The sequence below is a fragment of the Sinocyclocheilus grahami genome, unplaced genomic scaffold (genome assembly GCF_001515645.1).
Source record: "Sinocyclocheilus grahami isolate Dianchi unplaced genomic scaffold, SAMN03320097.WGS_v1.1 scaffold418.1, whole genome shotgun sequence".
Taxonomy (NCBI): Eukaryota; Metazoa; Chordata; class Actinopteri; order Cypriniformes; family Cyprinidae; genus Sinocyclocheilus; species Sinocyclocheilus grahami.
In genome coordinates this window covers 916,116-929,447 of record NW_015505597.1, presented here as the reverse complement: position 1 = coordinate 929,447, position 13,332 = coordinate 916,116, and the positions used below count along the sequence as shown (strand labels likewise).

Below are 13,332 nucleotides of genomic sequence, written 5' to 3'. Positions count from 1 at the left end.
GCAAAAAGTAGGTGTTTATCTGTTAAAGGGGTAAATCTATGGAATGATTGTGATAAGGAATTCAAATGATGTAATTCACTCTGCAAATTCAAGAAAATGAATAAAAATAAGGTGTTACATAATTATATGACTCAGTATCAATAATTGTGAATGTATTGTTACAATATTGAAGTAATAGTCATAATGTGTATTTTTTTTGTTGTTATGTTGTTTTGCACACAATATGTACATTTGGGGTAATGTTTATGTAACATGTTTATCTTGTATTTCTTAGTGAAAAGTGTCACTCATCAGTTAATTATGTATAAAGGGTAGGCATAATAAGCAAGGCTTCAGCCTACACCTTTTTCGGTAATTATGTTTATTTATTTATTTATTTTGTGAAAAGTTGTCTGTGAGGACTGAAATAAAATTATTGATTGATTGAACCAGATAGTCAAGTATCGAACTAGCTGCAATCTGATTCAAGGACAAATGAGAGAGATACGGGAGTGTAAAAGGTGTTCCAAAAAAAATATACCTATCCATAAACCATTAAAGTTATATCACATGATTACAAATAAGCTGCTGCCATACTATATGTTTATACTTATTATACAATGTTAAGCTCTAACGAAATGTATTAAGTTGGGCCCCTTTCAGATTTTCCAAATAAACCCTGGAAATGATTTAATTATGTTGAAAATGAATCCCACTGCTCATCACTTTTATGAAGATGGAGAGGCCAAGGTTAAGACATCTTGGGATGTGTTTCCATTACTGCAGAAAACTCTGCATCCATTAAGCCTGGGCATGTTCCATATTTCTCTTTTTAAAAGTGATTGCAAAATGAGCAATTCAATACTGAAGGTCACTTCCAGTCATAAGTATTTTGTCAATGCTAGTACACCAATTAGCTAAGTTCAGTTTGAATTAATGAACAGCATAACACCTAATGCTCGTATCATATAGCATATATGTGTTCTTGTTGTAACCTTGTTACAAATACAGCTCAGCAAATAGAAGTTTATGCAGAGCAGTAGGTGCTACACACAACCACAATACAACAACGTTAGGTTATTTTCCCCAAATTTTACCATCTGTGTAATTATAGCATTTATCCTGGTTTCACTTAATCTTTCATTGCAGCTGAGCTGAAATGTATGCATTTATAAAAAGAAACAATTGCAAGTAAATTGAACAATATTGGCTTAGCACAGGGATAAACCCATCAGATATTAAACTATCCCCCTCCTGGTGCATTTATCCACATTACAAGAAATTACCACAAATACAGAGACTGACAGTTACGCCTGTCTCCTGTTTTACAGAGATGCATCTTTCCAAGAGCACAAAAAGGTATTAAACAGGTTCACAGCCAAACACTGAACAAATTATTATCGATTAGGAAGCGAAACCAGAATTCACCTCAGCAGGGAACCCACCGGCATCAGAGCACAATGTCTATTTGATCACACTGACAGTGTCAATAAAGAGTGTTTAATCAGGGCTCCAGCAGGGAAGCTCAGCTCAAACAAAGAGCGGATTAACTGTCCCACCACCTGCCTGTATAAGGGCTGGAAATACAATTAACCAAAGACGATGCCTCAACAACCGCAGTGTTGTGACAGATAGTTACCATACAAATGTGTACAGAGATACAGTACCAATACCGTTTAACTATGCTATCTGTGCTAGTGTGCTGCTGGGATAACTCTGCACCATGCATGCTTAAATGAAAGCTTTTCAGCACAAACATTCCTCTCTTCTATGGATATTAGGTTTTTTTATTAGCGATACACTGATATTAGATTTGTGGCCAACACAGATAAGCTGATACTTATTTTTTATGTTATGGCAGATGACCTAAAATCCTACATTTTGCCAAATAAATTAAAATTAAAACATTAAAAAAAAAGTACAGTTTTAGCAAAAATAATAAATAATAAATAATAGGGATGCACCGAAATGAAAATTCTTGGCCGAAACCGAACGAAATTAAACACAGGGCCGAAGGCCGAATACCGAACACAGAGTTTTTTTCCCCCCATGTATTTTGCCAATTTTTTTCCCACCCTTGCATAAATTAAAAAGCCAAAATGTGCTTTTTACTGTTTTGTCTTGCTTTTCAAAGAAAAAAAAAAATCAATTACAAAACAACAATTTAAAAATATTTAACATTTTAACTTAATTTTAATTTTAACATTCTAGCAGACACTATACCAACAAAGCACAATTTAACTTAAAATTAATAAGTTAGTAAAATAATAATTTTTGGCCATCAGACCCCCTTCTTGAATCAGGCATGTATTTTATTTATTTATTTATTTTACTGTACAATTAAAAGCAGCCTTGCTGAGAAGAGACTTATTTTAAAACATTAGAAAATATTACAGATCCTAATTTGAACACTATGTGTGAATGTTATAATAAATGCATTAAAACAGAGCTGTTGTAATGATTATTATCATTATTATTGTCTTACTTTTTATTTTATTTTACAGAACAACAGTAAAATTACAATACTAACATTTATGAATGTTATTAAGAGTTCTTGATTTTTCTCAACTTTTATTTTGGCGGAAACGCACAGGAAGACCTCAATGCTTATTTTTGTTGACAACAGATTTATAAATGAGTCTCATTACGAATTCGTCGTACGTATCGCATTGTCACATGCCTTGTAAAAATTCATAAAAATGTGACTGAGCAACTGACGACTGTATCAGCGCAGATTTTCCTCATGCTTTGGACTTTGAACCCTGTTTAACAAGCAGATCTGCAGCGAGTTCGTGCAGCGCTGTCAGAATACATGCAATGCGTGCGTGTATTAGAAAACATAACGCTCTGCAGTTTATTTACTAATTGTTTAAGGTCATTTCATGATTTCAATCATCATACAGTAACCAGCAACAATCACCCCTTCCTCTTCTCATTAAAGACATGCGATGCAGTCCTAAACAGTATCACGCTGTCGGTGCTTGTAATGATTTTTGCGTCTTTCTCCGACAGTTTAAATGCTTCCACTGCTGACGTGCGTGCTGCATAATAAAGAGTACACGCCTCTCACTCTGCGCTGGTTGCTATTTGATCGCGTCATATCATTGTTCGGTACAATTCATTCGGTCTTTTCGCTTATTGCGAATAATTTCGGTTGCCGAATATTCGGTGCATCCCTAATAAATAAAATTTAAAAATACTGTTTTGAATGCTACACGATTAGGCACCCCAACATTAAATGGATATTCATTTTGAGATTTGCTACATGTAGCAATTTTTATTATGACAAATGTATTATTATTATTATTATCATTTTAAATTATTAAAGAAAGTGAATGTTGAAGAGATTCTACACTTAAAATGAGGATAAATGAGCATGTGAAATGAAGAGAAATTAGCTTTTTTAAATGTGTTTTATATCGGAAATCTTATATACATTTAAATATTAGCCAAAAAAAAAATTTTTTTTTTACATTATAGTATTTTTTTTTTTAAAAGTGGTTGTGCACAGTTGTCATCATGATCTTGGCTGCAGTAATTCATTAAATAAGGAGACATTTTACTGATTTGCATATTTCATATCAAGTGCTAAATCAATAACATCAGTAGGTGCAAGTCATTTTTACATTTAAATTTAGTTATTTAGCAGACGCTTTTATCCAAAGCGACTTACAAATTAGGACAATGGAAGCAATCAAAATCAACAAAAGAGCAATGATATGCAAGTGCTATAACAAGTCTCAGTTAGCTTAACGCAGTAAACGTAGCAAGTGTATTTGTGTATTTAACTTCATTTTTGGTGAGTTGATGGTTCAAGATGCTTTTGAAAGATGCTCAGGGTTCTCTCCTTTGTCGCTCTGTATTGGCCAGTCGATGGACTGAAGGCTTTGCATGCCCCGACATGCCTAACGCCTCTACCATCTCTTAGCCTCGGAAAGGTTAGACCTCAGCCTGCATCAACTTGCACACTTGCGTTCATTATCTTGGGGAGCTAACATGGCAATGATGAAAGGAATCCGCCAACGCACTTCAGGAATCCATGGCCTAATGATCCAGAACTTGAAGCTCAAATGACAGTTCCTCTTAATAACGGATGAGAAGAACCGCATTTGGAGTATCTAGGGTTAAGGGGTTTGTTCTGACATGTTTTCTGATAAAGAGGTTAAGCTGTGTTTTTGGCAGAAGTATGGCAATGCCTTACAGTGACATAATAAATCAATAAATTTTGCTGCTATTAAACCACTGATCAGCCACGCTCACACTGGGACAGTTTACCAAGTGCATGTATAAGGGCTTGCAAAATCGCTAGCCTGACATTCCAGGGCTATTGTATCTTTCGGTTAGGCTACCAAAATGTATCATGAATAGTGATATAAGATTCCTTCCTTGATTCCCGTTGTTCCCTTGCTTGTAGCGGTGAAATGGATCGTAGTTTATCATTTGCACATTTTGCCAATTCAAACATTCATGCATTTTAAACCATTGAAGCACATGAAGAGGCGAAAGAGAATTCAATTAGGTACTCACGCACTGTTTTCTGCGCGCCTTATTGTATCATTTATCTATGCTTGAAATGTGTTAATTTGTTCTTATTTTATTACTGATGGTTCACTTGTCTTCAAAAATGTTTGACCTTCATTAGTTATGCTCCTATTTTTTGCTGTGGTATCGAAGTACTTAAAGTGTTCTTTAAATAATAAAGAAACACTTTTTTGCTCATCCAAAAAAAATGACCTGATCTGTGACTCAAAATATGTAATACGATCCGAACCATGAGTTGTGTGATCTTTTGCACCTCTACTCTCCTGACATGCAATTTGAAGGAAAAATACAATCACGAAAGTGTTTGATCATGCTGATTTGTCAACAGTGAAGTTCAGCTGATGTCTCATTTATCCGGGCTAGTTAAATTCATTTTGGGCTACCAAAATCTGAAGAATGCCTGCCCAGATGGCTAGCAGGGATTTTGAAAGTTTGCAAGCCCTGTGTATGTTAGAAACACTATCCCTCTATATTCATGCCATTTTCCACACCAACACGAATGTTCAGCATAAAAATTTGGCCTGTTTTTTGCATGTGGCGGATGGCATGATAGCAAGTGTCACATAATGAAAAACAGGGATTGAAATTAACTTTTTCACTCACCAGCTAATTTGGGTACTAAATTTTTAAGTTACCGGCCATTCATAACTTGAAAAAAATCCAGAAATAAACCAATAGTTTGAGGACGTCTACACTGGGCGTGACAAAGCGACCGTTGCAAATCATTTTGTGTCAGTACTAGGGGTGTGCGACATTGACAAAAAATAATATCAATACTTTCTGGGATTTTATCGATAACGATAATTAGACGATATTTTGCTGAGTGTGTTATTGTGCTGATATCTTAAGGACTACCGTGGACAGCTGACTCCTAAAGTTTTTGATATTCTTCATATTTTGTGTGGTCAGTTCACAGTAGTGATAGAAATTAATCTTTTCCAATAAGTTAAAATTGATTTTTACCTTTTATGGCCATTTTAACCTTTATAAAGCAATTTTTTCTAAAAGTGTGCATCATCTTTTGAGTCAAATTCTTACACTTAATCAGTCAGTTATTATATTAATACATTTAGGCTGTTACTAAACAAATGAAATCAGTATCAATAAAATTCATCTTTGCAGAAGTTGCATTTAGATGCATTTACACGTTAATGCAGCTTAGAGGGACATGGAATACTTTAACCTGCAGTCACAAATGCACAAATAATGTTTTGATATTTTAAACATGAAATGTTGAATATTTGAAATTATAAATAAAAATGAAAAGATACTTTAATTGTGAAATTAAAACCGCCAGTAGGTGGCAGCAAGTCACTGACTACGTTTACATGGACATCAGTAATCTAATTATTTGCCTTATTCTAAATAAGTCAATATTATGATTTGGCATGTCATTACGTCACCACGTGACGCCATCCGACGTCCCCTCCGGAATTTCACGTATAAACATATAGTTCGTCTTCGTGATGATGCCATGTACAGTTTTGGGTGTTTCATTTTTAATTTTATGAAAGCTTCATGTGCAGTTAATTATTTGTACATGCATACAGACGATGGAGGTTTTGAAGCTCTTTTATTTGCCATCAAACGGTTGACCACTGCCATGTGTGTATCTTGTCACAAAATGCGGCGAAAAGTCCTACACGACAGTAAAAATGTGATTAAGGTGTTTACATGTCTACTCTGCACTTCAGTAATGCGACTAAAATAGGAATACTCCACATGTCTTAATTCGATTTCTGTTTAATTCGATTATGATTTTAGCCGGATTAAGGTAATCAAAAATCTCTGTTTACATGGTAGATTCTTAATCAGAGTATTGTCTTAATCGTATTAAAATCGGAGTAAAATCGGAGTATTGTTGTCCATATAAACGTACTGATTCGGACTCATTGCGATTGAACCGAATCATTTAAACAGTTGATTAATTCAGGAACGAAACAACGTCATGTTGCTCAGAGACGCAAAACTGTGCTGTGGCTGTGTTTGAGATGTTTTTTGTAGGCGAAATAGCGCAAAAAACAGTCAATATGGTGTCTAAAACATAGTCTCTTGATATTATCTTATTGTTTATTGAACTGTTGTAAAAAATCAATATCACATTTGTAACCATGCTGATTTTTTAAAGAAAAAAACTGCACTCTTTGTGTGATATTGATTAACTAAATCAATTGATATACAGTGGGTACGGAAAGTATTCAGACCCCCTTAATGGCTGTTTTAGATCAAAAGGGTGCTTCTACTAAATACTGAGCAAAGGGTCTGAATACTTAGGACCATGTGATATTTTTATTTTTTAATAAATCTGCAAAAATGTCAACAATTCTGTGTTTTTCTGTCAATATGGGGTGATGTGTGTACATTAATGAGGAAAAAAATTAACAAATGATTTTAGCAAATGGCTGCAATATAACAAAGAGTGAAAAATTTAAGGGGGTCTGAATACTTTCCGTACCCACTGTAAATATATAAATTTTCTGCCCCCTTATCTTGAATTTTGTGATCATTCTTAATGCATATTAATAGACTGAATCATGCAGTGAAAGAACGCACTCTTGTTAATGCACACGCGCACTAAAGCCTGTGTTGGTCTAACCAGACTTCATCACGTCGCTTATTTTTGCAATATACTCGATAATGTCATGATGTCTCACGAGTTGAGTATTTGCGCTAAACCTGCGCAGATTGGGCTTGCATGAACTTCCCCAAGAAATTAATGAGTAAACATAACTTATGAAAAATAACCCACAAAATCGGCTAGTGGTTTGACAGCGTTACCCACCACAGCTGATTTTTACCCGCATTTGGCAGGTGTTAATTTCAAACCCTGATGAAAAACATATGACCAAAAAAAACACTTAGACATTTTAACCACACTTAGACATTTTAACCACATAAAATTACAGAGCTCGTATTGGTTCTTCATCATATTAGTCTATGACCCAAAATTTGCCAGAACTTATTTTGAGGCTCGTCATTGATGATTGATTATTTTTCCCCCGTTTGCCTGGTGAGGTCAGATTTCCTCTTGCCTTAGTTTGCCAACAATTTTACTGGCTCCAACACAAAACAAAATATAATTGTATCAAAATAAGTTATATTTACAGTTATACATATAGTTTAGGGTAAATACATTTATCTATACTTTATTTCAGTTCATGTTTATTTTAGGCAATGTTATTAAATCCATTTTTATGGTTTTAGTTTTAGTAACGATAATAACTCTTACTTTTAGTATGGGGGCAAAGATAGTTTCCTCAACCGACCATGAGAGTTGTGGCAAACAACTTCCTTAACACATGATAAAATTACTGTAACCCTAAAACAGTTTTTCGAGACACTAAAATAATAATGAGGAAATAAAATATTCTTGGATAAACGTCATAGGTATTGATTTGTTTTGAACTTTGGAGTCAGAATTACTGAGCAGAGTTACTATGCACACTTACCCACAGCAGGTGCATCATACTCATCTCCCAGCAGGATCTCAGGGGCAGAATAAGCCAGCGAGCCACAGCTGGTGGTCAGCTTCTTTCCCGGCTGAAACTTATTACTGAAGCCAAAGTCGGTGAGTTTGACCAGGCCCTGTTTCTCAAAGAACACCACATTCTCCGGCTTCAGGTCACGGTGAACCACATGCAACCGGTGACAGTACGAGATGGCGTGCACAATCTGGGCGAAATATTTCTTGGCCAGCTCCTCGCTCAGTCCCTCCTCGTGCTTCATGATGTAATCAAACATGTCACCACCATCGCCGAGCTCCAAGATCAGGTAGAGCTTGGTCTGCGTGTCGATGACCTCGTAGAGCCGAACGATGTTGGGGTGCTGAACCAGTTTCATACAGCGGACCTCCTGGAACAGGTGACCGGTTGCAACCGTGTCGAGCTTGGTCTTGTCAATTACCTTGACTGCCACTTTTTCGCCGGTGAAGACATGACGTGCTAGTTTGACCACGGCGAAATGGCCACGGCCGAGCGTCTTGTCCAGGTCATATAGTCCAGCGATCTTTCCGTCGTACCCACGCTTGATTCCCGCCATGATTGCTGGCTTAAACCGGAGGAAAAATCCAGCTCACTTCAGCACATTGGCTGGTGACGGCAATCCCATGATGGCAGGTTCCTGATAATCAGAGATACACAAGAACAAAAATTAGTCATTAGAACACAAACAGTCATAAATTGATAACAGCCACAATTATCATTTTATAACATTTGTAATCTTGCATGTTGACGTCACATTGAAGACCTTAAAGTTCTGTGTAGCTCAATGGTTTGACCAGTGCCATTACATAACCAATTTTAGCCCATGGGCTACCCAAACTGCTGAAGGTTCTACCACTCTTTCTCCGTTGCAGTGAATAATTTTTTTTTTTAAAGCTGCTCAAGATGCTTCACCAGAGAAGACAAAAAGACATTTTATATATACAGTAGTCAACATTGGAAGTGGATCAAAAAAAGTTAATCGAAGTTGTCATAAGACAAGAACACATTTTGGTTTTTAGATTTTAGGACAACTTTGATGAAAGGTGCACTTCAAATGTTGACTACTATATAATACAAAAATAAGAGTCAAAGGCTTTTCTGAAATAATATGTCATGCATGTAAAATCTACTAGTCATGCTTGTTAAACTGTATAAAGGTCAAACAGTTTGAACAATCAGAATCAAGCCTTGCAGAGAGTAGTAGCAATGTAGTAACCAATGTTTTTTACTCTAGTTTAAGAGTCAATTTTAACTCTTAATTCTAGTCGCAATAATAAATTATTCACATGTTTATATAGCCTAATAGCAGATTTCACTGAAAATCAGAGTACTCCCATCTTGCCAAGCCACAGAGCGGTTCCACTGCCACAAGCCTTCAACATGGACCATCATAGATTTGTATTAATTTCCTCGCGTTAGTGAAAAAATAAAAGCCACAAGTCTGGCAAGTAAGCTGGTGCTCCAGAAGAGAGGCTGCCTCCTAAAAGGGCTGATTCAATTTTAGTGGAATTAACCAGTGCTGGAGATGACTGCCATGAGAGCGGCCATGACTTTCACATGTGCGTAGCATTCTATTTATTCTCCATATCTCCAAAAATCATGTCACACATCAGAAAGAGATAAAGTATAAAATGATCAAGGTTGCTAAAACACATGCACAAAATTATTATTATGCAGCACTGCATTTTTTTTTTTTCTTTAGAAAATTTGAGTGGTGCTGGTGCTTGCATTCAAAATTGATGCCAGGGTTTTTGAGTGCTTCTAGCACGTTGGTGATACTAGTTTGCTGCTGGTCAAAGTCAAAAGAGTCCATTATGAATTTTATATGATATTCTGGATCCTACATATGGCTTTTTCCTCCTAGTGTCAGACTTATAATTGCTTTGACTAGTGTTGTCAAAAGACCCGGTACTTCGGTACCAAGTCGGTACTAAAAAAATTAAAACGCTACAGTACCAGGTTTTTTTTTAGTACTGGTGGTACCGAGCACCCGGTCAACCCGGTTCTTGATGCGCTATCCGAAAGGTGCGCAGATGCGCTCTCTTCATAAAAGCACTGAGACGTGGCGACATCAAAATGAGGAAACACACCAAACTAACAAAACACTTTAAAGACAGACACCCAGATCAAATGAAAGAAAAAGAGTTCAAGCAGGTAAGTTTCATTTACATTTTTTATATTTCGATATTCTCAGTGTTTCCCATATTGATTTATTTGTGGCTACACTCTTAAAAATAAAGGTGCTTCAAAAGGTTCTTCAAGCGATGCCATAGAAGAACCATTTTTGGTTCCACAAAGAACCATTCAGTCAAAGGTTCTTTAAAGAACCATCTCTTTCTTACCTTTTTGTAATCTGAAGAACCTTCTTTCGCCCCAAAGAACCTTTTGTGAAACAGAAAAGTTCTTCAGATGTTAAAGGTTCTTTATGGAACCATTTAGACAAAAAGGTTCTTCTATGGCATCGTGAAGCACCTTTATTTTTAAGAGTGTAGGGATGGAACGATTACCGGTTTCACGATAAAATGCGTTGACGGTGTTGTTGATGTTTTGTTTTTTTTGCACGAGACGAAATGGCGGAAGGCAGTGACAGCGCATCTTCGTGACCACCACCCACTGTTATATAGCGAATGCAAGGTAACTTTTACCTCAATATCAAAACTAACTCTCTGTGACTGTTCTTGAATGGCCCAGCCAGAGCCCTGACTTAAACCCAATTGAGCATCTCTGGAGAGACCTAAAAATGGCTGTCCACCAACGTTTACCATCCAACCTGACAGAACTGGAGAGGATCTGCAAGGAGGAATGGCAGAGGATCCCCAAATACAGGTGTGAAAAACTTGTTGCATCTTTCCCAAAAAGACTCATGGCTGTTTTAGATCAAAAGGGTGCTTCTACTAAATACTGAGCAAAGGGTCTGAATACTTAGGACCATGTGATATTTTTATTTTTTAATAAATCTGCAAAAATGTCAACAATTCTGTGTTTTTCTGTCAATATGGGGTGATGTGTGTACATTAATGAGGAAAAAAATTAACAAATGATTTTAGCAAATGGCTGCAATATAACAAAGAGTGAAAAATTTAAGGGGGTCTGAATACTTTCCGTACCCACTGTAAATATATAAATTTTCTGCCCCCTTATCTTGAATTTTGTGATCATTCTTAATGCATATTAATAGACTGAATCATGCAGTGAAAGAACGCACTCTTGTTAATGCACACGCGCACTAAAGCCTGTGTTGGTCTAACCAGACTTCATCACGTCGCTTATTTTTGCAATATACTCGATAATGTCATGATGTCTCACGAGTTGAGTATTTGCGCTAAACCTGCGCAGATTGGGCTTGCATGAACTTCCCCAAGAAATTAATGAGTAAACATAACTTATGAAAAATAACCCACAAAATCGGCTAGTGGTTTGACAGCGTTACCCACCACAGCTGATTTTTACCCGCATTTGGCAGGTGTTAATTTCAAACCCTGATGAAAAACATATGACCAAAAAAAACACTTAGACATTTTAACCACACTTAGACATTTTAACCACATAAAATTACAGAGCTCGTATTGGTTCTTCATCATATTAGTCTATGACCCAAAATTTGCCAGAACTTATTTTGAGGCTCGTCATTGATGATTGATTATTTTTCCCCCGTTTGCCTGGTGAGGTCAGATTTCCTCTTGCCTTAGTTTGCCAACAATTTTACTGGCTCCAACACAAAACAAAATATAATTGTATCAAAATAAGTTATATTTACAGTTATACATATAGTTTAGGGTAAATACATTTATCTATACTTTATTTCAGTTCATGTTTATTTTAGGCAATGTTATTAAATCCATTTTTATGGTTTTAGTTTTAGTAACGATAATAACTCTTACTTTTAGTATGGGGGCAAAGATAGTTTCCTCAACCGACCATGAGAGTTGTGGCAAACAACTTCCTTAACACATGATAAAATTACTGTAACCCTAAAACAGTTTTTCGAGACACTAAAATAATAATGAGGAAATAAAATATTCTTGGATAAACGTCATAGGTATTGATTTGTTTTGAACTTTGGAGTCAGAATTACTGAGCAGAGTTACTATGCACACTTACCCACAGCAGGTGCATCATACTCATCTCCCAGCAGGATCTCAGGGGCAGAATAAGCCAGCGAGCCACAGCTGGTGGTCAGCTTCTTTCCCGGCTGAAACTTATTACTGAAGCCAAAGTCGGTGAGTTTGACCAGGCCCTGTTTCTCAAAGAACACCACATTCTCTGGCTTCAGGTCACGATGAACCACATGCAACCGGTGACAGTACGAGATGGCGTGCACAATCTGGGCGAAATATTTCTTGGCCAGCTCCTCGCTCAGTCCCTCCTCGTGCTTCATGATGTAATCAAACATGTCACCACCATCGCCGAGCTCCAAGATCAGGTAGAGCTTGGTCTGCGTGTCGATGACCTCGTAGAGCCGAACAATGTTTGGATGCTGGACCAGTTTCATACAACGGACCTCCTGGAACAGGTGACCAGTCGCGACCGTGTCGAGCTTGGTCTTGTCAATTACCTTGACTGCCACTTTTTCGCCGGTGAAGACATGACGTGCTAGTTTGACCACGGCGAAATGGCCACGGCCGAGCGTCTTGTCCAGGTCATATAGTCCAGCGATCTTTCCGTCGTACCCACGCTTGATTCCCGCCATGATTGCTGGCTTAAACCGGAGGAAAAATCCAGCTCACTTCAGCACATTGGCTGGTGACGGCAATCCCATGATGGCAGGTTCCTGATAATCAGAGATACACAAGAACAAAAATTAGTCATTAGAACACAAACAGTCATAAATTGATAACAGCCACAATTATCATTTTATAACATTTGTAATCTTGCATGTTGACGTCACATTGAAGACCTTAAAGTTCTGTGTAGCTCAATGGTTTGACCAGTGCCATTACATAACCAATTTTAGCCCATGGGCTACCCAAACTGCTGAAGGTTCTACCACTCTTTCTCCGTTGCAGTGAATAATTTTTTTTTTTAAAGCTGCTCAAGATGCTTCACCAGAGAAGACAAAAAGACATTTTATATATACAGTAGTCAACATTGGAAGTGGATCAAAAAAAGTTAATCGAAGTTGTCATAAGACAAGAACACATTTTGGTTTTTAGATTTTAGGACAACTTTGATGAAAGGTGCACTTCAAATGTTGACTACTATATAATACAAAAATAAGAGTCAAAGGCTTTTCTGAAATAATATGTCATGCATGTAAAATCTACTAGTCATGCTTGTTAAACTGTATAAAGGTCAAACAGTTTGAACAATCAGAATCAAGCCTTGCAGA

The 13,332-nt window shown here is 36.8% G+C and overlaps 2 protein-coding genes across 2 annotated transcripts in view; both read right to left on the bottom strand.

Moving 5' to 3' along the window:
• The window catches only part of LOC107551216 (SNF-related serine/threonine-protein kinase-like), a 52,494-nt gene extending 43,859 nt beyond the window's left edge, over nucleotides 1-8,635 (bottom strand). The window contains exon 1 of the mRNA XM_016232756.1: nucleotides 7,971-8,635. Within this exon, the coding sequence (XP_016088242.1) occupies nucleotides 7,971-8,559 (589 nt within the window). The 5' untranslated portion in view covers nucleotides 8,560-8,635. The remainder of the gene's footprint in view (nucleotides 1-7,970) is intronic.
• Nucleotides 8,570-12,769, bottom strand: LOC107551202 (SNF-related serine/threonine-protein kinase-like). The gene is made up of 2 exons (XM_016232742.1): nucleotides 12,105-12,769; nucleotides 8,570-8,640 (listed from the first exon to the last, which is right to left on the bottom strand). The coding sequence occupies exons 1-2, from the start codon at nucleotides 12,691-12,693 to the stop codon at nucleotides 8,570-8,572; spliced, it is 660 nt and encodes a 219-aa protein (XP_016088228.1). The 5' UTR covers nucleotides 12,694-12,769.
• Between the last annotated feature and the right edge of the window lie 563 nt (nucleotides 12,770-13,332).

What these genes read in the sequence shown, in the direction of transcription:
- LOC107551202 (XM_016232742.1), bottom strand. Translation starts at nt 12,693, where the DNA reads ATGGCGGGAATCAAGCGTGGGTACGACGGAAAGATCGCTGGACTATAT. An exon ending in GTATGATGCACCTGCTGTGG is followed by an intron (nt 8,641 to 12,104) that starts GTAAGTGTGCAT and finishes TCTGATTATCAG; the next exon opens with GAACCTGCCATCATGGGATT.